We start from the raw sequence: 26257 nt of genomic DNA, 5'->3' as shown, positions 1-26257 counted from the left end.
AAACTTGGGTGATCTGGCTCCACAGACTTAGTTGTTAGCATTTACTATATTTATACTTATTACTACATTTATACTTACACAATTATACTTATTGCCTATAGGAGAAATTGATGCTCTATCCTTCCTAGAGTAACATTTATAAATCAGCAAGCCATGTCCTGAGCACTGGCCTAGATGCCGTGGGTGATACAACTCATTCACAACTCACTCACTCTAGTTGGGGTATCTTCCTGAACTAAATGAAACACTATAGTTGTTTAGATTTTTCCTGACTGATTCTCAACCAGCGTGTTAGGACATACTGGAATGTCAGATCTAAGCTTTGATCTGATTAAACTTTCATTTTGCTCCACTGTCAGCAGATCAATCAAATGTTGAGCCAAGAAGGTCATGCTATGCCCTGTTGAATGTGGTCCAAGGCAATGAAGATAAGACATAAGAGGGATAAAATAATGTCAAGCCAGCTCCCAAGAGATATCGCAGGTATCTTCAAACACATGAGATTCTTTGGTGAAGAATTTTGACTCTAGAATGTAAGCTGCATAAGGGCAGGGATTTTGGCCTGTCTTGTTCCTAGTGGTATTCTCTAGAAGATAGCACAGTGCCTGGCATAGGATAGGCAGTAAATAATTGGTAAAGAAAAGGATGAATATCCACAAAATGCCAGGACTCAGACAAAATGGAACTGATGGTATCTTGAGCTTTGTTATTTGACATTGTTTTGTTTTGTTGTGGAGCGGAGGCATTGTTTTTGAAGGGAAAAAACATGTCATGTAGGATGTCTAAAAATAAAATGCATTGAAACTCAAAAAAAAAAAAAAGAAAGAAAGAAAAGGATGAATAAAGGAAGGAAGGGAGGGAGGGAAAGGGTAAGCATCAGGGAGGGAGGTAAATCTGCAGCGATGCAGCACTGAAGCCGGACCATGGGACGAAAGAATGATGGGTGCTTTTGCAGTTACTGCCACATATTGTTACATTTTTCCAGGAGCTATGTTGTGCTTTTTGATGACTTAGCATGTTTCAGCGCTTTCTTTCTTTGTGCTACCAAAAATTCTGGAATTCAGAAGTTTATCGTGAACCCAGATGTGTAAACAAACCCTTTATAAATCTCCCAAAGGAATGCTAACAACATATTTACAGCTGCAATTCCAAGATAAAAGAACCATTCTGCTTGGATTTCGATAGAAGCTTTTGCACAATGAATAGAAAACACAATCCCCATCTCTAGAGAGATGCTTAATAAAAAGATGTACAGTTCTAAAAAATAAAGGAACAAAATAAAGAGATGTACAGCACAGATGACAGCGTTCTTATTTTAAACAGAGTGTTTGACTTGAGCTGTGTTCTTTAATCTTCTGAGTCCCACTGTTTAGATATCACTCTCTGGTTATCTAGGAGAAGGACAGAATCTTAGACCTTAAGGAACCCAGCTAGCATTTCACTGACAATTCTCCAATCCCTGACTAAAAATAGTCATCTTTCCATCCAACAACCCTGTAAAATCACTTTCTTCTTTTATTTTTATCAAGAACTAACAAATCCAGTTTTGGTGGAGGTAGAGGTCTGATTTGGGGAAACTGGTTTTCCAGAGGTATTTGTAGGGCTGATTTATGTTTTCCTTCCCAATTGTATATATTTTCTTTACTTTTTTTGCCTTATTTCATTAGCAAGGCCAGTCAGTATGATGTTGAAAAGGAGTGGTAAGAAGTGACATCCTTGCTTTGTTCCTGATCTTAGTGGGAAAGCTTCAGATCTCTCACCATTAAATGTGATGTTAGCTGTTGGTTTTTCCTAGATAGTCTTTGTCAATTTGAGAAAGTTCTCCTCTGTTCCTAGTGTACTGAGAGTTTCTTATTGTTAATAGCTATTGGATTTTGTCAAATGCTTTTTCTGAATCTATTGATATAATCATGTGACTTTTTTTTTTTTTTTAGTCTTTTGATGTAATAGATTACATTATTTGATTTTCAAAGATTGAGCCAGCCTTGTATGCCTGGCATAAATCCAACTTGTCCATGACGTATAATTCTTTTTATACTTTTTTGGATTCAATTTTCTAATATTTTGTTGAGATTTTTATATGTATATTAATGACAGATACTGATCTGTAGTTTCCTTGGAATATACTTGTCTGGTTTAAGTATAAGAGTCATGTTGGCCTCATAGAATAAGTTAGAAACATTCCCTCTGCTTCTATCCTCTGAGAGTTTGTAATGAATTCATAAAATGTCTTCTTTTAATATTTGGTAGAATTCACCAGTGAACCGATCTGGGCTTGGCATTTCTATTCTTAGAAGGAAGGTTACTAGTTATTTGATCAACTTCTTCAATAGATAGAGGCCAAAACTTGTCTTTAGAAAAATTGAGGAGTTCCCATTGTGGCTCATCGGAAATGAACCCAACTAGTAACTGTGAGGATGTGGGTTCAATCCCTGGCCCTGCTCAGTGGATTAAGTATCCAGCATTGCTGTGAGCTGTGGTAAATGTTACAGATGCAGCTCTGACCCTGTGTTGCTGTGGCGGTGGCTGTGGCCTGCAGCTGTAGCTCTGATTCAGCCCCTAGCCTGAGAACTTCTATATGCCACAGGTGCAGCCCCAAAAAGAAAAAACAAATTTAAATGTTAACTTGAAGAAAATTGGTGAGTTGCTAGTATTTTTGTCTAGTAGAGAGAGAAATAATTTTTGTCCTATACAGATGAAAACGATTTCTGCTCTATAGAGAAAATAGCACCAAAGTTAGAGTTTATTGGTCTATAGGACATTAATCAGATTGATATCTAATTTAGCAATAATTTAGAATGATTTCAGTATTCTTTTTTTCTTGCATTGATATATATGAAACATTATTTCTCATATCTTTCTCTGAACCAGCTTCTTTTCCTGCTGGCTTCCTCAATAATGAGTTAAAAACTTGACCCATATTTACTCTGTATTTGTATGAGAATTTTTTGGAACACTTTGAAATTATATTTGGAAATTTTATAGGCTTTTAACTTGGCCAAATGTTTTTTAAACTGCCTAAGAATTGATCTTAAGGAGAGAAGGATTTGTTCAAAGATTTAGCCCTAAGACCATATACTGTGTCATAGTGAAATATCAGAAACAAATGTACAATATTTAGGGACTTATTAATATGTAAATTTGTTTCAAGATGGTTGTTTCAGAGTTCCCTCTGTGGCACAATGGGATTGTGGTGTCTCTGCAGTGCCAGGATGCAGGTTCAGTCTCCAGCCTAGCACAGTGTTAAAGGGTCTTGCATTGCTTGCAGGTGGATCTGACCCCTGGCCTGGAAACTCCATATGCATGGGTGGCCAAAAAAGAAGAAGAAGAAGAAAAAAAAAAACAGGAATGGTTGTTTCTGGGTAAGTGGGATTTATAGACTTTTAAATTTTCTTTTATCTTGTTCATATTTTCTTGTGACACTTTTGGAAGAAGGAAGAAGAAAGCCTGAAGGTCACAAAGTCTAGTTTCAGTGGTCTTTCCATTCTTGTCGTCATCTTGAAGTATTTAGCCCCTGACCATAGCTGTCCCCTCTGCTCCAATACCTGCCCCTCTCTCCGGGAACTTCAGAGTCCTTGGACAGAGTCATATGGTACCCTAGCTTTTCAAATTCCTTAATATCCCATTTCCAGTAAGCTATTTCACTTCTAGAATTCACTCCAAAGAAATTTTAGACTATCTCTGACATTTCTGTGCTTTTTGCTCTGTTTTGCTCTTAGATGAAAATGCCTCCATTGTTTTTCTGATTAAAAGAAGTAAACACACACTCACTGGATTTTTTTTTCAGAAAATATAGAAATATTAAAAAAAGAAAAGAAAAAACCTTGCAATTCAGAGTTTATCACTTAGCATTTGGTAACCCTTTAAACTTTTTGCTAGGAATAGTTTTTTTTGTTTGTGCTCCAAAATGGAAATTTACTATTCATTTTACTTTTATAAGCTGCTTTTTGCCACTCATGACTAACCTTTCCAAGCCAATAAATACAGAGCTACATCATCATTATTGTGGCTGAAAAATAATTTATTGTACAGCTGTAATATTCCTTTTTGAACCCAAGCTGTCTCAATCTCAGCACCAGAATTTGGGGCTGGATAGTTCTTTGTTGTCATCGTTGGCTGTTTAGCAGCATTCCTGTCCTCTACCCATTAGGTGCCAATAGCACTGTCCCCCCAGCAATGACAATCAAAAATGTTTCCACCTGTTGTCAAATGTCTCCTGTAGGCAATTTTAATCCCTATTTGAGAACCATTCAACCTGCTGTTATTTATCTATTTTGCCACCTTAAAAACAGTGATGCTGAAAAAGGATGTATATGTGTGTACAACTGGGTCACTTTGCTGTACAGCATAATTCACATAACATTGTAAATCAACTATAATTTTAAAAAATTTTAAAAAACTGTGGTGCTAGAGTTCCTGCTGTAGCGCTGTGGGTTAAGGGAACTGGCGTTGCCACAGCTGTGGCATAAGTCGGCAGCTGCAGCTTGGAATTCAGTCCTGGCCTGGGAACTTCCATATGCTGCAGGTGCGGCCATACACAAAGAAACAAACAAAAAAAACAGTGGTGCTTATAAAGATCCTAATACATATAAACGCAGCAATTTGCCAAATTTCATCTATAGTTTAAATTTTTATCAAGGATGAGCATATTTTATATGTCGATGTCTATTCCCCAGATTCTCTCTGGAATGCCTGTATCAATTTATAACACTAAAGTAGCAGAAATGTTATTTCTCTAGGTCTTGTCTATTTCTAGATATTATCAATCTATTTAATATTTTTTGGTGATAAGCAAAACAAAACATTATTCTGCCCTTTTAATTTGTAATTCCTTGACTGCTAACCAGGTTGGTAAAGTTTATTATGATTATTGGCCATTTGTAATATTGCTTTTATGAGCTGCCTATTAATGTCTTTGCCCATTCTTGATTTTTTAAGAGCTATTAATCTTCCAGTTTGTAATTTTTCTGGTAACCTTTCTGTTGAGTTTTCCTATATAGAAAGTATACATTTTTTTGGCCACCCCCTCAATTCCTGGGCCAGGAATTGAAACTGCAACACAGTTGCAACCTGCACCACACCTGCAGCAACACCAGATCCTTAACCCACTGTGCCACAAGGGAACTTCCTAGGAAAGTATACATTTTTATGATGCTAAATTTTCTGACTTTTGGAGTTCCTGTCATGGCAAAGTGGAAATGAATCCGACTAGGAACCATGAGGTTGTGGGTTCGATCCCTGGCCTCGCTCAATGGGTTAAGGATCCGGCATTGCCATGAGCTGTGGTGTATAGGTCACAGATGTGGCCTGGATCCTGCATTGCTGTGGCTGTGGTGTAGGCTGGCAGTTGTAGCTCCAATTAGACCCCTAGCCTGGGAACCTCCATAGGCCTTAAGTGTGGCCCTAAAAAAAAAATTCTAACTTTTTATCTGGCACTATCACTGGTGTGGTGCAGGTTTGATACCTGGCTCAGGAACATCTGTGTGCTATAGGCACAGCCAAAAAAATAAAATAAATTTTAAATCGGCTTTACCTTTAGTGGTGTGGTGCTTAGAAAGATCACCTCTGGAGTTTTAAATTTTATTGTTTTAGTTTATTAGGCCAACCTTTTTCTTCCATATCTTTCACATTCTAACACTAAACCTTGTTGACCTCTATAGATGAATCATCTGGAAATCCTATTAAGCTTCATGTTCTAATCAACAGGGGGCTCTGTAGTTCCAGCAAACTCCCAGGTGATGCCAATGCTGTTCCTGGACCACACCTTGTGTGGCTCGGCTCTAGAGCTTCAGCCCTTAAACCTCTCTGCTCCTGGAGTTCCGTCGTGGCACAGTGGTTAACGAATCTGACTAGGAACCATGAGGCTGCATGTTCGGTCCCTGGCCTTGCTTAGTGAGTTAACGATCCGGCGTTGCCATAAACTGTGGTGTAGGTTGCAGACGCGGCTCCGATCCATCCCGCATTGCTGTGGCTCTGGCGTAGGCCGGTGGCTACAGCTCCAATTAGACCCCTAGCCTGGGAACCTCCATATGCCGTGGGAGCGGCCCAAGAAATAGCAAAAAACAAAACAAACAAACAAAAAAAACCTCTCTGCTCCTGCTTCCATCCTCTGATTGGTTGGCTCCTGAATTTGCTTCCCTTCCTACCCAGTGTGAACCCCAAGGGCAGTAATTTCAACTATACCTCACCCCTTCGTTTATCTGGAATTAGAACCCTGGCAATCTCCAGCCCAGTAGTGACAAAGCCATCATCTTCTCCAGTCTCCAGCCACAGTGCCACTAAAAGAACTCACACAACTGCCACCACTTGCTTCTGTAACCAATGTATGATTTCTAAAATCAGATCAGAAATCCTTCACTTTGTTCCTAGCCCAGTCCCTTTCCCATTCCTTCTAGTAACTTTGCCTAAATTTAATCTTCTCAACCCCATCGCACTTCCTTTCAGGCCTCTAGTCAATGAACAACAACATAAGAACCTCTTCGAGCCACCTGGTAGAAATCACAGCATAGCAACTGCGGCGTACTTTTTCTTTTAATCCACTCAATGCAACAACATCATATTATGATTTTCCAACTTTCAGAAATTCTGCTTACAGACTTATGAATTCAACTAGTTTATTTAGTTAATAAACACCTCTCAGAGTTCTCAATATTCCCGCCAACTTCATTGTGGGAGGGAGGTATGTTATCATTTCCACTGCACAGGCTAGGAAACTAAGGCTCAGTGAATTGATACAATCAGTGAGTTTCAAGGCAAGGACAGAGGCGAAGACTTGTGATGCTATAATCGTACCCTCTGAAACCTCTCTACTCTTCTACCCCAGAATCACAGGGGGCCCCAGGTTCCTAAACACTCAATTCTACAACAGTATCTGTATCAGAAACAAAGAAGCAGCAGGCAATCACTAGCAGTTTCTCAACCCTTGAAAGAACGTTGGACTCTCAACAAGACACTTTTAAAAAAATATCCTTTCCTGGGTTTTGGAAATTTTGTTCAGTCTGTCTGCGGTGGGTCCTAGCACTACCGTTTTTAATCTGTCAAAGGGGAATGTTATCCCAAATGAGTGCTTTTCAAGCTTTTTATATTCACTGGACCCTTGGCATAAGTCTCCCATTACTCTGACAGGTAATGAGTGCCAGGTGTTTGCCAGCACCACACACCCTCTCAGGTTTCGGGGAAGTCCTTGCTATCCCTCGTGCAAGCACAGACCACCCCACCCCCAACCCCCCTCCTTCTAGGAAGAAGCATTTTAAGAAGAGATAACTGAAATTGGCCCAGGCAGTATGGGTGGAGAGAACGTTGGCTTTATAACAGTGGTTCTGCTGCCTTCTTCCATGTGGTTTCCAGATTGACAGCGTTAAATTTAACTGATTTACTCAAATCTCATACACTATAAATATTTATCGGAAATTTTTCTGAACTCTACACTTGATGGCATTTCAAACTTCTACAGATACGTTCTTAAACGCCACGCGACTGCAGAGGAGGGCTGGGGCGCCTGGCGCAGCTGGGAGTGTGGCCCTGGCGACCCCAGCCGGCGCAGAAGAATTGCGCGGGGCTCTGGCTGCCTGTGATCGCGGCGCCTTGTAGACTCCAGGTGAGGCCGGAGCGCGCCGACCCGCCCGTACGGCCCAATCTGAGAAGCCGTCCGAGCCTTTAACGTCTCCAAACTCGGGGCAGCTGCAGACCTCTCGTGTCCCCCTATGCTGAGCGCCATGGACCCCGTCAGCGGTTGGAGCCGTGGCCGAGGTGAGATCACTTCCAACCTAGGGCGCTGGCAAAAACTGAGGCCACGCAAGGCCAATTCGATTTCCTCAGGCTTTCAGCCGCGCTTCCACAGCGGGTGCTGCGCGCCGAGCATGGTGCAGCGCGGTAGCGGGATAGCTCAGGTGCGAAAGAGGCAGAGGCTCCGGGGCGGCCCGCCTCGGCCCCGCCCAGGAGTGCCCGGTGCGGCGCCTTAGTGGGCCGGCGAGACATCAGTCAGGCGTCGGGGGCGGAACCCTGGTGGGCCCGCCCCCTGGCCGGGATATAATATCCAGCCCGGTCGGGCAGTTGCCGCCGGGCGACAGTGCGCGCCTGAGCGGGGGTGAGTTTGGGGTCCGCGTGGCAGGGGCAGCAGCAGCTGTAGCTGTCCCGCGACGGAGGGCGGCGGATACGCCGGGAGGTGGAGAGGGAGGTTGGGCGGCGGGATGGAGGACACCCGAGCTTGCTTGTGCTCCGGGTGCTCTAACTCCCCAAGGATTTGCTTCCAACTTTTACCTTCTTACCAAGCCGAGCCCGAGCTCGTAAAGTCCACATTCCCCCACACCCCCGTCCTTATCGGCTCTCAGCTTTATTGTTGTTTTTATTCATCTCTAGAACATGGACTGCGCCAGCCTCTGGCTAGTGCTGCTGCTGCCGGTGGTAGCTGCGCTGGACTTCAGGTACCACCACCAGCAAGAGATGGAAGCATTTTTGAAGAAGGTTGCCCAAGACTACAGTTCTATCACTCACTTACACAGTATCGGGAAATCTGTAGAAGGTAGGGTCCGTCTCGTGTACTTTCCCAACCCCCTAGTCCTCATTTTCATTCATTAAATACGACTTAGTTTCCTGTCCTGTTTCCATGAAACTACTTAGAGCGGCTCCAAGCGGATTTATCACTGCCTTGCGTGTTGGTTGTTTTCTGTTTTTGTGTGTTGTGTTGCTTTTTGTCAGAGGAAGAGTAAGAAGACCTGAGTTTTACTAAACATCTCGGCTGTCATTCGGTGTCATTGAGAGCTTTGCGTTAATGGCGTTGTCTTTGGATCTTGCAGACATTGGTTTCCTGGGATGTGTATTTTAGCTTTTGGTTACTAAATAAACTTCTGCCCAGAGAGTCTGTTTATCCATCTCAGGTTTCCCGTTTTGTTGACTTCTTTAAATATGATTCAGGCTGTTAGTATCATGTCTTCAAGTCTTTTCTAAACTAAAATAGTGTAGTTTTGTTGGTGAAACTTCTTTGCCATGTCTAATTAGCCCCATGGCTTAATGTTGTGCAAAAAAAGTGGCTCTGGTGCTGATTAAAAAGCTGTTTTTAAAGTTATCCATTTGAATAAGACAATTGCTGGATGGTAAGTGTATGGTAACCATGATTGGTACTGCTCCTAGCATTTTTGCATTCATCATTTAATTGCTTTATTGTTTTAAGTTAGAAACTGTATATTAAATATAGATATATAACATGTGAAGTAATTCTCACTTTAGAAGATGGAGAAATTGAATCATAGAGAAATTAAGTATTTTGCTCGAGATTACCCTGGCAGTGAATTTTATAACCTGTGTTGGCACTCAGATCATTCTTCTTCAAGGCTTAGACATTTGGGGGGCAAGGCCAGTGATTTTACCTGATACTGTTATTTCTTAATCTTGTATTGGTACCCCCAAAGAGGTTACCAGATAACTTAATGCTTGTTATAAGCTTTGTCAAATTTATACAGTTTGGATCGCAACTCTTTATGTGTTCCAGCCCCACCCGGATTTTAGCTGAGTTTTTCAGCCAGTTGGGAGTCTCTTAGTTATCACATTCTTAAATAATTATTTCTTAAAAACCAGGTTCTTATTTTAAAAATATTATATATCTGCTTATGTGCAATGCAACATAAAAAATCCTGGCATTATATGTGTAATACCATCTTTGTTTTTAGACAACATTGCTAAAGAGTTGGTGCCAAAATTATTCTATATTGCTCTATTATCCAAAGTTATAGAGGTTGGATGTATCTTGAATCATATCTTGAATCAGTACATGTATTCAACCTTTCAAAATCATTTTCCCCTGGGGCTAGAGAAGGGCAATTTTAAAAGATCTAAGAATACTAATTATATTAATAAAGGAAATACAGAACACAGCTAACTTGAGTTATTGTTCAGTCATCACTTAAACCACAAGATGATGTGAATGTTAATTTTAGGTACTAAAGGATTTGTTAAGTTTTTATTTTTAACACGAAGTGCTTGTGAAAGAAAATGGGGAACTCTCCTTAAGGTTGCCCAGCTATTTTGATCTCTGCATGCTACCAGACCACAATAAAAATGAAAGCCAGCAGGCTTAATTTTTTTTTAACCTTGTGGTTAAAAGTCAGATTTCATGTAAAAAATAAAATGTGTTGAGTATGTCCTGAATAATTGCTCTGATAAGATAAACAAAACCCCAAATCTGCTTTTAGGTTCTGAGCAATAGGTAAAACTGCACACTAGTAACTGGGTGTCAGTTGCCAAAGTATCCTCCTAGCATGTTTGTTGGCACTCTTTTCACTAGGTGGACAGTTTTCTCTGGCCTTCCTGCCCTGATGCAAGACAAGTGTGCTTAGTGAACAGGATTTACCATGTGTAATTGCTTTTTCTTTTTTTATTATGCATGTGAGCAACCTACCCAGAAGGAAAAGTAGTATTCCTACCTCACCAAATACATTTTTTAGTTTTTGTAAATGCATATCACATATATTTTCATTGCCGTAATCATGGATTCTATTCTGCTTCCACCCCCACCCCAGTTGACATTGTTTCAAGGCATATTTCCATGAATTGAGAGGTCTACAGGTGTGGATTGGTTGCTATGATAAATCAAGTATTTTACCCTCGATTATATGAATTTCTTAGTCATTTATTCTTTGAGGCATCTGTATAGTTTCTGATGGTCTCTTGTTATAAACAATGACGCTAAAAAACCACTGATACATGCTATACATACATAATGGCCTTCTATCATAATTGGCGATTTTTTTTCCAGTTTTGAATTTTGAAATGTTTGAAACCTACACAAAAGCTGAACACATATGTGCCCTTCATCCATGATAGAAAGACCGTATTTCAGTTGAGCCCTTTGGAGGAAAACCCACTATCTAACATCAGAATAAAGAAAATCTTAGTGGTGTTCCTGTTGTGGCACAGTGGAAAAGAATCCAACTAGTAGCCATGAGGTTGCGGGTTCTATTCTTGGCCTCGCTCAGTGGGTTAAGGATCCGGTGTTGCCGTGTGAGCTGTAGTGTAGGTCGCAGATGCGGCTTGGATCCTGAGTTGCTATGGCTGTGGGCTAGGCTGGCAGCTGTAGCTCTGATTTGCCCCTGAGGGGAAGCCATGTGAAACAAGCAAAAAGGTGTGCCATTTGTTCCCTGCCATCAGGTACCCTCCCTTTAAAATACAAATGTATTGGAGTTCCCATCGTGGCTCAGTGGAAACGAATCCAACTAGGAACCATGAGGTTGCAGGTTCAATACCTGGCCTCGCTCGGTGGGTTAAGGATCTGGCATTGACATGAGCTGTGGTGTAGGATGGCAGCAACAGGTCTGATTAGACCCCTAGTCTGGGAACCTCCATATGCCACGGGTGTGGCCCTAAAAGACAAAAAAAAAAAAAAAAAAATAGAAAATTAAAAATAAGATAAAATACAAATGTATTTATTGCAGATTCCCCAGATTGTCTCTCCACATCCTCTCAAATTAGTTCTAAGAACATTTTAAAGGAGATTTCCTCCATCTCTGTTTTAAGAATCTTGTTTTTTCACGTGCTAAATCTCACCTTAATCTGAATAAGGAAGGTTCCAAAGGGTAAGGATTAGATAATAAAATCTGTTATAATTTCCATGTATTTGGTGTTTCAATACATTATGCCAACATTAACAACCCAAAGTAGGAATTAGCCTCATTTACAGAATGGGTTCAGTGAGGCACGCAGAAGTTAACTTGCTAAAGATCATACAGCTGATGAGTGTTAGAGGGAGGATTCAAACTCAGATCTACGTCTCTCAAAAGCACATCTCTTAAGTAGCAAGCAGTGTGACACAGATGTGAGCAGTCACATGGAGATTGAGGTAGTTAGTGGAGGTTTTCAGAGTCATGTGTTGGGCATATTTGAACCAAAAGTAAAGCTTTTGCCAAGGATCCCACACACTAGCCAGTAGCCACTTGGCTATTGAGCAGTTGAAATGTGACCAGGCCAAAAAAGGGACTTTGAAGATTCAAAACAAAAAAAAAAGTAAAATAGTCCATTAATAATTTCATATTGATTCCTATTGAAATAGTTGTAATATTTTAGATATATAAGCCAAATAAATATATTAAAATTAATTTCACTTGTTTTTAACCTTTGTTCATGTGGTTGTGGTAACGAAACCATTTTAAATTACATATATGACTTGCATTATGTCTTGATTAGGCTGTGCTGATTGAGACAGAAATTTGTTTCTAGCAAATTTTTCTGAGCACAAAAGGAATTCAAGTTCATTTAGAAAATTTGGAAGATACAACAAAGCACCAAGGAGAAAATTAAATCTTACCTTCCAAAGGAAACGTTTGGTAGACTCTAAGTCTATTTGTCCTGTTTTGTTCCTTTCCTCTCTCCCACTGAGCCAAATACCTTGCTTATCCACACAAACATGTTTCTAAACCTTGATTTTCAATGCCTGCTTTGTGTCCTATCAATGGATATACCATTGTTTCTTTAACTTATACACCCCACCCTAATACAACATTAAGTGTATTTTACTATTTTTCTGGCACTTTACATATATGCTTCATTTAATCACTCTAATGATGTTATGAAATACCATCCTTATCCTCCAATTTACATGTGAAGAACTGAGATTGAGTGAATCATTCATGATTAGTAAATAATAGATGGATGATTGGAACCAAAGTCTGGCGAACATTTAGTTTGTTTCTAAACTTTACCTGTTACAAAAAAAAAAAAAAAAAAAAAAAAGCCACAGTGAACATCTTTGTAGCCGAAACAGCACAGTTGTCAGAGCACAGGCTTTGGAACTGCATCACCCCAATTCAAATTCTAGATCCTCTGCTGAATTTATTGCCATTCAGTGTGACCATAGGTTGTTAGAGTAATTCCTGACCCATACACATAGTAAGTACTACAAAAGAGCTATTGATTAGGGGCCCATCACCTGCTATTGGGGATACTTTTCCAAAAAAAGAAATCACTGGGTCTTAAGCAGTTTAACCTATTTGATAACATGTAACCAAACTACCTTCCAAAAAGTGTGTATTGATTTATAATCCCACGAGACATGTATGCTAAGAAAACAACTCTTCCAAATCTTATTCCAGTCGTCATGGGGCATCAGTGGTTTGAAAGATTACTGTAATATTTGTCAAAGGGTAAAAAGTTTCAGTCATACAGGATAAATATGTCCTAGAGACCTAGTATATAGCAAATTGCCTAGAGTTAATATCATTTGCTTTAAAATTTGCTGAGTGTAGATATTATGATAGCTGTTATAATGATGATGAAAGATTATAGTAGCATAAATTTGTCCTTGTTTTTAAAGTATGAGAGAATTTATTTCTCTTGTATTTTCTCCAAAGACTCTTCATCTTCACATACTTATTCAACAGATATTTATTGAATTCCTCTGCCAGGAGTCTTGGTAAAATTTCAGATGCTCAAAATCTCCCTAGAATTGGCTTAGATTCCTGCCTCACAAAGGCAGGTACTGTGTTCACGTACACAGATCTTCATTGCCCACTACACTTGATGGGGTAGACTGTGGCTGGCAATTTATTCTCAGAAAAGAATATCAGATAGAAGATTTTGCTACAACATTCAGTTTTCTGTCACCTTTTTCAGTGTGATCAGACAGCCAGTTTATTGAAGATCCTGTATGAAATGATTTTCATGATGTCAATGTTGACATATTGATGACCAAATATCAAGAAACCCACTAGGAATTTCAGCTGCAATATACCTTTGTGATTTAAAGTTACATTGAGGAGTTCCCGTCGTGGCGCAGTGGTTAACGAATCCAACTAGGAACCATGAGGTTGCGGGTTCGGTCCCTGCCCTTGCTCAGTGGGTTAACCATCCGGCGTTGCAGTGAGCTGTGGTGTAGGCTGCAGACGCGGCTCGGATCCCGCGTTGCTGTGGCTCTGGCATAGGCCAGTGGCTACAGCTCTGATTCGACCCCTAGCCTGGGAACTTCCATATGCTGCGGGAGCGACCCAAGAAATGGCAAAAAGACAAACAAACGAACAAACAAAAAATAATAATAACGAGAGCCAACATTAAGTGAATTTTACTATTTTTCTGGTACTTTACATATATGCTTCATCACCCTAACGATGTTATGAAATACCATCCTTATCCTCCAATTTACATGTGAAGAATTGAGATTGAGTGAATCATCCATGATTAGTAAATAATAGATGGATGATTGGAACCAAAGTCTGTCTTGGGCTGAGTAATGAATGCCGAAACCTCTTTGCTGTAGAGAAGTGTCTACGGTTCCTTTTTCTCCGTTCTTGTCCCTTTCTCCCTCCCCCACACATCCTGCCCCACCCCTTGCCCCGACCCCTGTGACTCTGAAAAAGCTAAAGAGCATCCTCTATCATCCAAGAAAAGTTCTGTCCAGAATATTTTTTATGTGCTGAGTGATCTCTGAAATTCCTTGACCCTTCTTTGGTATTTAACAGTTTCATCCAAAGCAGTGTGATTTCCGTATTTTGGTGTAGACCTTTTTTTTTTTTTTTTTTTTTTTTAATGTATACTGAAACTGTTTCATTATGAGGCAAAAGGAGAAGGCTGAGATTCTGGTTTGCACACTTTCTGGACCCCCACCACCAAAATGCCATCTCCGGAGTTGAGAGGTGGTTCTCATCAAGAGCAGTACCGCCCCCTAGGGGGAATTTTGGAAATTGAAGGGAAGTTTATGCCAAAACTGTCTTTGGAGGCGGGGGGGGGGAACCCTGCTGATGCATCCTCCTGTACTTGTTAACAAGGCACAGAATACTCCTGCATAGTGAACTGTGTCCCGTACATTTTCTAATGCCTTCCATAGCAAAAGACCAGCCTACAGCTAGTTATCTGAGCCTTACAATTAGTTATCTGAGCCTCAAACTAAATTCTGTTTCATGTACAAACACAAAATACTTTTTCCCACAATTTTAATATGGACTGAATTGCCAGGAATGTAACTTATAGGTACATTGAGGGAAAATTCAATTTTGTCTTTCTCTGAAAGCGATTGAGATACTTCACATTCCTAAAATCCTGATGCCAGTGACCACACAACTGAATCAGTCTGCATTTGTGATAAATGTTTTCGCCATGCATCTCAAGGATTGATAGAAACATCTTTTTCATTGTGTCTTTTAGGGGATGCTGCTCAAGTTTTAACATACTGATACCATATTTTATTGTAACTTTCTTTTTGTTTCTTTTTTATATAAAGTTTGAACTTTATAGCAATCTTTTTAAAATGTATATGTAAATGTTATTTTCCGTGAATTTTAGGCCAACATGGTTAAAGAGAAATTGCAAAATATTGCATGTGAAAAAAAGAGGCATGGAGGTTATGAACAATTGGTTATGAACAATTGGTCTAAAATCAGATGCATAAGGAGCCCCTTCCAACTTATGTAACACGTATCCAAAAAGTGTTTTGTTTCTGTTCTTAATCAATGAACGTGTGTGTCTGGAGGCAACAGTGTGGTGATGAGCAGTATTTAGAGTTGAGGGGTAACTGCCATTAGCCTTGTTTCCTTCCTTTAGTTTGTGCATTTAGAGTGTCCCTTTCTCTAAGAGCACAAAGTCAGAAATAGAGTTACCATATGATCCTGCAGTCCCACTCCTGGGCCTATATATCCAGGCAAAACTCAAATTTGAAAAGATATATGCATCCCTATGTTCATAGCAGCACTATTTACCATAGCCAAGACAGCAACCTAAATGTCCATCAACAGATGAATGGATAAAGATGTGGTACACATACACACACACACACACTAGACTACTACTCAGCCAAAAGAAAGGAAAGAAATAATACCATTTTCAGCATCCTGGATGGACCTAGAGATTATCATACTAAGTGAAATAAGTCAAATACAAACATCATATATTGCTTTACATGGAATCTTAAAAAAATGATACAAACTTATTTACAAAACAGAAATAGACCTACAGACCATAGAAGGCAAACGTATGGTTACCAAAGGGGAAAGGGGGAGGGGGAATAAATTAGGGGGAAAAGAGTACAAAGTAAAGATAAGAATCTTAAAAAAGTTTTAAAAGATTATTTCAGATACCATCATGCTTTGGGATGAGGGGAAAGAGATGAAATCAGAACTTCCTGTCTAGAGGTTTAAAACAATTGGTATTCTCCTTAGCTTTGTAGCAATTCAATGCAATATAAGATAGTCGTTTGCTGAGAGGTTAGGAAATCTAATTTGAGTTTGTGTTCAAATAAAACAGAAGTTGCATGTTAAAAATGTTGTCTCCTCTGATTTGCAAGGACAGCTGCACATCAGATGCTGAAAAAGGGCACGTTTTCTGGTCTGTGACCCTTCACATATGTAACTCTGTCAAAAGCTCAACTGGAGATTTAGTCTCCACGGCATCACAAAAATGCCGCCAGCTTCAAACAAGTTGCCTTCAAGCTGGCTCCGCAGACTTATCCGGAACTTCCCCAGGGCCGAAGATAACAGCCTTCGTGGTGGGGTATAAAGGCATTAACGACAGGGTAAAAACCCTTCAAATATGTAAGCCCTGTCACAGAGTCTAAGAGAAAAAAGCAAACCTTCTATTTGCATCAATAAAGACCTTTCAGTTAGTTGCTCACTCCGTTTTTAAATTTTCTCTGAGGAAATGAGAACCACATTTAGGGAGCACAACTGAAGTCATATTAACCGCCAGTTATCCGAATACATAACTCGGCCTCCTTTCCAGCCGAGGATGAGGGTCCATTATGAGTACAGCCAGGTAAAATTTAGCACAACGTCATGTTTTTACAGCAGGAATGGATATGAGAGACAGTTGGTCACTTATTCAGTGGTTGAGACTTAGTTCAAAATGTCACCTCCTCCTGGAAGCCTTTTTCTAGTTGCCAGGGCAGAATTAGACTCTCCTGAAACTCCTCGTGCTGAGCATCTTTGAAAAACTGTCTGCGCTGCACCTGGAGGGCAGGGACCAGGTTTTGCTCATTTTTGTCTTTTGTTGCTGTTTATTTGTATTCTTTTTTAAATTTAAGCATAGTGGACTTAGAATATTGTGTTAGTTTCAGATGCACAGCAAAGTGACTCAGATATATATGTGTGTGTATGTATTTCAAATTCTTTCCCATTATAGGTTGTTACAGGATGGAGAATATAGTTCCCTGTGGCGTACAGTCAATTCTTTTTTTTTTTTTTTTTTGCCTTTTCTAGGGCCACTCCCACAGCATATGGAGGTTCCCAGGCTAGGGGTCTAATCGGAGCCGTAGCCACCGGCCTACGCCAGAGCCACAGCAATGCGGGATCCGAGCCGCGTCTGCAACCTACACCACAGCTCACAGCAACACCAGATCCTTAATCCGCTGAGCAAGGCCAGGGATCAAACCCGCAACCTCATGGTTCTTAGTTGGATTCGTTAACCACTGCGCCACAACGGGAACTCCAGTCAATTCTTGTTTTTTATGCATCGTGGTGGGAATCTGTCAATCCCCTGCTCCTAATATATCCCCCTCCTTTCCCCTTTGGTAATGTAAGTTTATGTTCTATGTCTATGAGTTTATATTTGTTCATCTTTGTATCCTAGGCCCAAGGATATGCTGACTTCTAAAAATTTATTGACGTGTAGTTGGTTTACAATGTTAATTTCTGCTGCACAGCAATGTGATTCCGGTAGACATGTACACATAGCTGTTCCCATATAGGTTATCACAGAATGTAGAGCAAACTTCCCCAGATTACACAGCAGGACCCTGTTGGCCATCCATTCCATATATTATGGTATGCATATGCCATCTCAAGCTCCCAATCCTTCCTCCCCCTTCACCCCCACACACTTTCCCTTTGGTAACTGTCAATTGGCTTTCAACGTCTGTGATTCTGTTTCTGTTCTGCACATAAGTTCATTTGTATCCTTTTTTGAGATGCCACATATAAGTGATACCGTATTTGTCTTTGTCAGATTTACATCGCTTAATATGATAATCTCTAGGTCCATCCATGTTGCTGCAAATGGCATTATTTCTTTTCTTTTTGGCCATGCCTGCAGCATGTGGAAGTTCCTGGGCCAGGGATCGAACCCACAGCAACCTGAGCCACTGCAGTGATAAAGCCGATTTCTTAACCTGCTGCTCCACAGAGGCAGTATTTCATTTTTTTAGTGGCTGAATAATATCCCATTGTATGTATGTTTTTTATCCATTCCTCTGTCAATGGACAATTAGGTTGCTTCTATGTTTTGGCTATTGTGAATAGCGCTACAATGTACAGTGAGCATGTATCTTTCCTAATCATGGTTTTCTCTGGATATATGATCAGGAAGAGGATTGGCTGGGTTGTATGGTAGTTCTATTTTTAGTTTTTTGAAGAGCCTCCATACTGTTTTCCATAGTGGTGGTTGTACCAATTTACATTCCCACCAACAGTGTAGGGCCACGTATGCGCTAATTAAATGTGACTGGCATGGGAGTTCCTGTCATGGCTCAGCGGTTAACGAACCCAGCTAGCATCCATGAGGACGCAGGTTCGATCCCTGGCCTCACTCAGTAGGGTTAAGGGTCCAGCGTTGCTGAGAGCTTGTGGTGTAGGTCACAGACATGGCTCGGATCCCACATTGCTGTGGCTCTGGTGTAGGCCAGCAGCTACAATTCTGACTGGACCCCTAGCCTGGGAACCTCCATATGCTACAGGTGCGGCCCTAAAAAAAAAAAAAAAAAAAAGTGACTGGCACTCTGCGGGTCATAGCTAATGAGTTTTCGTGCATAGGGAAGGAAACACTGATGTAAATACACTTTTATACAGTAGAGTATGTAGCATGTTCTGTATAAGTATATATGATGTAGTTTTGTATATACTCTTTTATGCATTTATATCATTACACATACTATATGCAACTTTATGTAGTTACATGTGTTGTTGTAGTACACACTTCAGTCTCTCTAGAGAAGAGAAACTGTTTTCTTGTATATTTTTTGGCTACAACATATTTTATGTTAAGTATATGATAAAGAGGTAGAGTTGGAAGCCCTCATTATGACTCAGCTCCTAGTAAGTCATCGGTGTGTAGGAGGTGTCGACAGGAAAAGCAGTGTCCTCCCGGCAGTAAAGGACATAATTGAGTTATTCACTGACACACCTCAAGTTGTTCTGTCCCCTCTCCCCCCCAAACACTAACCAAACGTGTATTAAGAGAAAAGAAAGGGAACAGAGGAAACACACACAGCCTCTCCATTAAGAAGAGTTTAAGTAAATATCCCTGGGTGTTATTTGAACAGGGCAAAAATGATTCAAGAGTCTTTTTAGAGAATGTGAAAAAGAGAAAAGGATTCTGTGATGAAGCTTTTCTCCACTCCAGGGGAAAAAAAAACAAAAAAGGTTAGATTTGGCATCCTTCAAATTTAAGGGTCTTTTTTTTCCCCTCCATACTCAGGAATGCTTTACAGATTGAAGATGTGCGAGTTGTGGAAGTTCACAGACAGACTGCTGAAGCTATGTTTACCTTTTAGTCCCTGTTAAATATTTGTGCCCTTGCTCATTGTTGGTTGCTCAGGTGAGCCCACTCATTAAAGTTCCTTTAAAGGGGGCTCTTCACACTTATGTAGACACCTGGGGACCTGTGGGGAGCACAGATCTTTTTAACATGCAGCAAATGCCACAGGAGCCTTCCCATTATTTAAAAATTAGATTTAATCACACCTTAGTAATAATAGCAAATGCATATGGAGTTAAATTTCAGATGCAGTTTGCTCCATTGAAGAACACTTTTTGTTGTTGTTGTTACTTTTAGTGAGATTATTCATCTCCGTCTCTGAGATAACATAGAGATAAGCCTAGTAGGGTTATCATTTGTTACTGGTAAATTCCTTTTTATTTATGGGAAAAACAAGGACAAATTAGGAAACAGCACATTCTAGCCTTAACAAACATATAGTTGGGCCTGGTCATCTTCTGCATTTCAGGAACGTATACTTGTAAATGTACAAAATGTGTTCCAGACTCAGCAGCACACGCTAGTTGACCATGTGGAGGTGGGAAGTGGGCAGAGGGTGCCGAGGGTGTGAGGTAGGAAGGGTTCTGCTATGTTCTATGAACAGAAACCAGGTCAGTGGAGCTGGAGCCTGGTGAGCAAGAGGAGAGCAGTATTGGGTGACATTGGAGAGACATACAGGGGACTGGAGTGCCTCATATGCCAGTTCAAACAGCGAGAGTTTGAATTCTATTCTGAGAATAATGGGAAACCATTGAAAGCTTTTATCAGAATGATGCTATCTGATGTAGGTTTGAAAAATTATGATTTGGGCTGCTGAATAGGAAGCTACAAAGGGGCAAGTGTAGAAGCAGAGAGACTAATCCACTTATGATAATCCAGGCACATGTTGATGAGAGTGATTGGGATTAAGATGCTGTTTTAGAAATGGAAGGATTAGAGATTTGCTTTGGAAGTAAAACCAATAATACTTGCTAATGGATTGGAAGAGGAGAGATCAGGGAATAATGAAAAATCCAGGGTGACCTTTAGGTTTTCATCTTGGGCAGCTGAGTGTATGAGTTATTCTTTGCCAAAAGGTGGAAAATGCTAGAAAAGGTCAAGTTTGGGTTGGAATCAGGAGCTTGGATTTTTGCCATTCGTAAGTTTGAAATGCTTAATAGACATCCAGTGGGGATGTCCAGTAGACAGGTATGTAGGTGGAGTTTAGGGGAAAGGGGAAAGTTTTGGCTGTAGAAATAAGAGAGTCATCAATATATGGATGATTTTGAAACTTCTGGGACTGATAAAATCTAAGATATAAAGCAGGCTAGAACAGAGCTAGAGGATACTACAACATTTGGAGTCTGAAGGCAACAAAAGATAAAAAAAAAAAAAGTCAGCAATAAAGTAGGAGGAAGATGAAGAGCAGTGGCATAGACATCAAGGAAGGGCAGGAGTTCCCTTCATGGCTCAGCGGTTGATGAAACTGACTAGGATCCACGAGGATGTGGGTTCGATCCCTGGCCTCGCTCAGTGGGTTACGGATGTGGTGTTGCCATGAGCTGTGGTGTAGGTTACATATATGGCTTGGATCTCTGTGCCTATGGCATAGGCCAGCAGCTGTATCTCCAGTTTGACCCCTAACCTGGAAACCTCCATATGCTGTAAATGCAGCCCTAAAAAGCAAAAAAAAAAAAAAAAGGAAGAGAAGCAGTTCAAGAAGGAGGCCATTTTGGGGTTCGATGACCACATTCTAGTGAATTGCTAGAAGGATTCATGTCTTGGAAGGGCTCATAAGTTGATAAAGTCATACTTGAAACCAAGACTTATTAAGCAAAGGACACAAATGCAGGCACAGCAGGATAATGATTCACAGAGGCAAAGAGTAGAGAGGTCTTGTTCTCTTGAGGATCCCATGGTTGCAGACTTCCCTCCAGCTGGGAACTGTACCCACCCCAGGGAAGTCCACTGAAGTCTTGGAGGTCCAGGGTTGTTTTTGTTTTTGGGGGTTTTGTCTTTTTACCATTTTCTTGGGCTGCTTCCGTGGCATATGGAGGTTCCCAGGCTAGGGGTCCATCGGAGCTGTAGCCCCTGGCCTACACCAGAGCCACAGCAACGCGGGATCCGAGCCACGTCTGCAACCCACACCACAGCTCACGGCAACGCTGGATCCTTAACCCACTGAGCAGGGTCAGGGATCGAACCCACAACCTCGTGGTTCCTAGTCAGATTTGTTAACCACTGAGCCACAACGGGAACTCCTGGTCCTGGGTTCTTCGCAGGAGCTAGTCACATGACTTTCGTGATCAGACAGGTGCAGACCCACACTGGGTACCAGGTGCCCATCATGAATCTTCATGTTTACTTTAAACAATGCTTTCAAGCTGGTACATACTGACCCTCTATCTTTCCAGTACCCAACAGCATCATTAATTTGTGAACACTGAAGGAGTTTAAGTTTAGTGCAGTTTGGTTAAGGGTCATGACGAAGAGTGCAGGTGGTCCCAGAGATAAGCAAGAAGGGAGTGAAACAGACCACCTGTGTCAGCTCTTCCCTCATGGAGGTCATGGTTCACCACGCTGTATGCAGCTCTATGTGAAGACTGAGAGCCATAAAGTTAAGTGCTTTGTTCCCAAAGTAGCATTAAAGTCAATTTTTCTCTAGACAGAGTCATTCAATTTATTCAGTAAACGTGTGTTGAATGCCTAATATTAATTTGTGGCATGTGCTGGCCTAAAAAATGAGGTAAAGGAGTTCCCTGGTGGCCTAGAGGTGAAGAATTTGGGGGGTTATCGCTGTTGTGGCTCAGGTTGGATCCCTTGCCTGGGAACCTCCACATACCACAGGTGCAGCAAAAAAAAAAAGTTACTAAAAATACAGAGGTAAAGATTCAAACATGGCCCCTGCTCAGATGGAGTTGATCAGAGGGGTGAGCGTGAGGGAAGAGACATCCTAATAAATGCAGATGGAATTCACCCTGGAGGAGTAGGTGGCGGAGGACCTGAAGGACGGAATTCCGCCAGGTGAAAGGGGAAGGCAAAGCAATAAATAGCATGTTCAAAGGCCTGCTGGTAAAGGAGCATATGGACCTTGTGGAGCAAAAGAAGTTGCGTGTGTTACTATATATGGAATGGATGGGTAACGAGGACCACTGTGAATAAAGCACAGGGAAATCTACTCCCTCCTGTGTAATAACCTATATGGGAAAAGAATCTGGAAAAGGTATGGATATGTGTATAACTGATTTGCTCTGCTGTATACCTGAAACTAAACTTTGTAGGGTTTTTTGTTTGTTTGCCTTTTCCTTGGCATATGGAGGTTCCCAGGCTAGGGGTCTAATCGGAGCTGCAGCCGCTGGCCTACACCAGAGCCACAGCAACGCAGGATCCGAGCCGCATCTGCAACCCACACCACAGCTCACATCAACGCCGGATCCTTAACCCACTGAGCAAGGCCAGGGATCGAACCCGCAACCTCATAGTTCCTAGTTGGATTCGTTAACCACTGAGCCACGACAGGAACTCCCTGGAACTAAACTTTGTAAGTCGACTATACTCCAGTGAAAAAGAAAAAGAGTGTGGCTGGAGAAGAGAGGCTGAAAGTGTGAGAGGAACCAAGATGGGCAGATGATGGAAGGCCTTGCCCACCTTGTAAAGGACTCGATGCTTCATTCAAAAGGATTCATCCTAGGGAGTCCTGCCTGAAGGGAAAGGGACAAATTTGTTTTCTTTCTCTTTTTTCTTTCCTTTCTTTTTTTTTTTTTTTTAAAGGGCTGCACCTGCGGCATATGGAAATTCCCTGGCCAGGGGTTGAATTGGAGCTACAGCTGCCAGCCACAGCAACTCAGTATCCAAACTGCATCTGTGACCTACACCACAACTCCGGGCAATGCCAGATCCTTAACCCACTGAGTGAGACCAGAGATCAAACCCGCATCCTCAGGCATACTAGTCGGGTTCTAAACCCACTGAGCCACAAGGGGAACCCCCAAATTTATTTTCTTGATTGGAAAATTCCTGATTATTTTACAATTCATTTTGCACTACAATAGAGATTCCCTTTAAGAAATAAGGTGGAATAGCCATTTCTGAAAGAAAACAAAACACAAGCACTCCAAGGTGAATAAACCAGAGCCCTGACAAAAGGTAATTCAATGTTAAATCTTTAAAAACAGTAGATCATTAAGAACTCTCAGTGTGAAGACTTCTGATTTAAATACACAGAACAGTTTGGGTCAGATCATTCACTTAAACCTTTAAAGATCATTTTATTTATCCCTTGGCACATAGAGGTTCCCAGGTCCCAGGCTAACGGTCCAGTTGGAGCTGTAGCCACTGGCCTATAGCACAGCCATAACAACACCAAATCTGAGCCACATCTGCACCCTACACCACAGGCCATGGCAGTGCCGTATCCTTTGCCCACTGAGCGAGGCCAGGGATCGAACCTGAGTCCTCATGGATGCTAGTTAGATTCGTTTCTGCTGAGCCACAATGGGAACTCCCAAGATCATTTATTTTTACATACAACTTATTAGAAACATTTCGATTATTTATGGCACATAATATCTTTTCTTTTTGCCCTTACACAAAAAGAAATGATTTTTTAAACAGATATTTTGTAGACAATTTTTGTGTGTGCCAAACTTACACAGAAACTGAAATATTAATGAAATCAAGAATTCAGAGAGAAATGCCAGAGTATCTAGAAACAGATACTTAAATTTTTTCCCCAGCTGCATTGAGATATAATTGGCATGTAACATTGTGTAAGTTTAAAGTATATGATATGGAGTTCCTCTTGTGGCTCAGCAGCTTAATAAGCCAACATACTGTCCGAGAGCACACAGGTTCGATCCCTAGTCTTGCTCAGCAGCTGCAGCATAGGTCACAAACAAAGCTCGCATCTGGTGTGGTGTGGCCTGGCTGTGGCTGTGGCATAGGCTGGCAGCTGCAGCTCCGATATGACCACTAGCCCAGGAACTTCGATATGCTACAGGTGCAGCCCTAAAAATAAAAATAAAATATATGATGTGATGATTTGATACACATGTATGGTAAGATGATTACCATTAAAATTTTAGATAAAACACCCTTCTCCTCACATAATTACGATTTTGTTGTGGTGGTGGTGGTGAGAACATTTAAGTCTATTAGCAACTTTATAATGCAGTGTTTTTTTAAAAATTTTTATTATAGTTGATTTACAATGTTGTGTCAATTTCTGCTGTACAGCAAAGTGACCCAGCCATACAGAAATATACATTCTTTTTCTCATATTATCCTCCATTATGCTCCATCACAAGTGACTAGATATAGTTCCCTGTGCTATACAGCAGGATCTCATTGCTTATCCACTACAAATGCGATAGTTTGCCTCTACTAACCCCAAACTCCCAGTCCATCCCACTCTCTCCCCCTCCCCCTTGGCAACCACACATCTGTTCTCCATGTCCATGAGTTTGTTTCTTTTCTGCTGATAGGCTCATTTGCGCCATATATTAGATTCCAGATATAAGCGATATCATATGGCATTTGTCTTTCTCTTTCTGACTTCACTTAGTATGAGAGTTTCTAGTTCCATCCATTTTGCTGAAAATGGCATTATTTTGTTCTTTTTTATGGCTGAGTAGTATTCCATTACATACATGTACTACATCTTCTTAGTCCATTCATCTGTCTATGGACATTGAGGTTGCTTCCGTGTCTTGGCTATTGTGAATAGTGCTGCCATGAACACATGGGTGCATGTATCTTTTTCAGTGAAAATTTTGTTTGGATATATGCCCAGGAGTAGGATTGTTGGGTCATGTGGTAGTTCTATATTTAGTTTTCTGAGATACCTCTGTACTGTTTTCCATAGCAGTTATAATACAGTATGGTTAACTCTGGTCATTATACCGGGTACTAGATTCTCAGCACTTAGAACTAGAAGTTTGTACCCCTTGATCACCATCTCCCCATTTCTCCCACTCCCCAGCCCTGGAAACCACCAATCTACTCTGTTTCTATGAGTTCAGGTTTTTTAGGTCCACGTCTTAGTGATATCCTAGCTCTATATTAATTCACCTAGCGTGATGCCCTCATTTCATCCATGCGATTGCAAATGGCAAGATTTCCTTCTTTGTCATGCTTAAATAATACTCATTATAAGTACATATCACATTTTCTTTGTTCATTCATCCATCTGAGGACGTTTAGGTTGTCTGCATGTTTTGGCTCGTGTGAAAAATGCTGCAATGAACATGACATGGGTGCGATAGCTTTTGGAGATACTGACTTCACTTCCTTCAGACATATACCCAGAAGTGGGATTGCAGCATCATATGGTAGTTAGAGTTTGGATTTTCTTGAAGAACCTTCGTACTGTTTTCTTATAGTGACTGTACCAATTCACATTCCTGCCAACAGTAAAGATAGAAACAGATCCTTTCTATTTTAAAACAATGTTGGAGTATTAATATTATGAAGTACAGTTGACCCTTGGATGACACGAGTTTGAACTGGGCAGGTCCACTTATAGGTGGAGTTTTTTCAATAGTAAACATTACCAAGCTACACGATCCCCAGTTGGTTGAATCCTCTGATGTGGAAGCACGGATACAAAGGGCCAACTAAATCATACTTTTGACTGCTCAGGCTTGGCACCCCTGCCACCCACCCCCCAACACCACGTTGTTTATGTGTCAGCTGTACAACCACGTGAATTGTTCAGGTGGTACATAGCAGCACCGAGAGGGGACTTAACCTTGGTCTCATTTTCTCAGGTAAGCTATTGAATAGGAGCAGCAAGGATGGGAAAATGAATGAATTGCAGCTGCTGTTTGCTGAGTACCTG

General features: G+C 41.0%; 1 protein-coding gene across 1 annotated transcript in view; it reads left to right on the top strand.

Annotated features, from left to right (window-relative positions):
- Positions 1-8057: 8057 nt before the first annotated feature.
- Positions 8058-26257, top strand: part of CPM (carboxypeptidase M) — a 98036-nt gene continuing 79836 nt past the window's right edge. Inside the window, exons 1-2 of the mRNA XM_021091972.2 lie at positions 8058-8086; positions 8359-8521. Of these exons, the coding sequence (XP_020947631.1) occupies positions 8362-8521 (160 nt within the window). The 5' untranslated portion in view covers positions 8058-8086; positions 8359-8361. The remainder of the gene's footprint in view (positions 8087-8358; positions 8522-26257) is intronic.

The sequence above is a fragment of the Sus scrofa genome, chromosome 5 (assembly GCF_054392235.1).
Source record: "Sus scrofa isolate SSC_HxYL_T2T_F1_AM1 chromosome 5, Sscrofa_HxYL_maternal_Yorkshire_Landrace_v2.0, whole genome shotgun sequence".
Lineage (NCBI taxonomy): Eukaryota > Metazoa > Chordata > Mammalia > Artiodactyla > Suidae > Sus > Sus scrofa.
The sequence above is the reverse complement of the archived record's forward strand: the minus strand, read 5'-3'. Positions and strand labels throughout refer to the sequence as shown.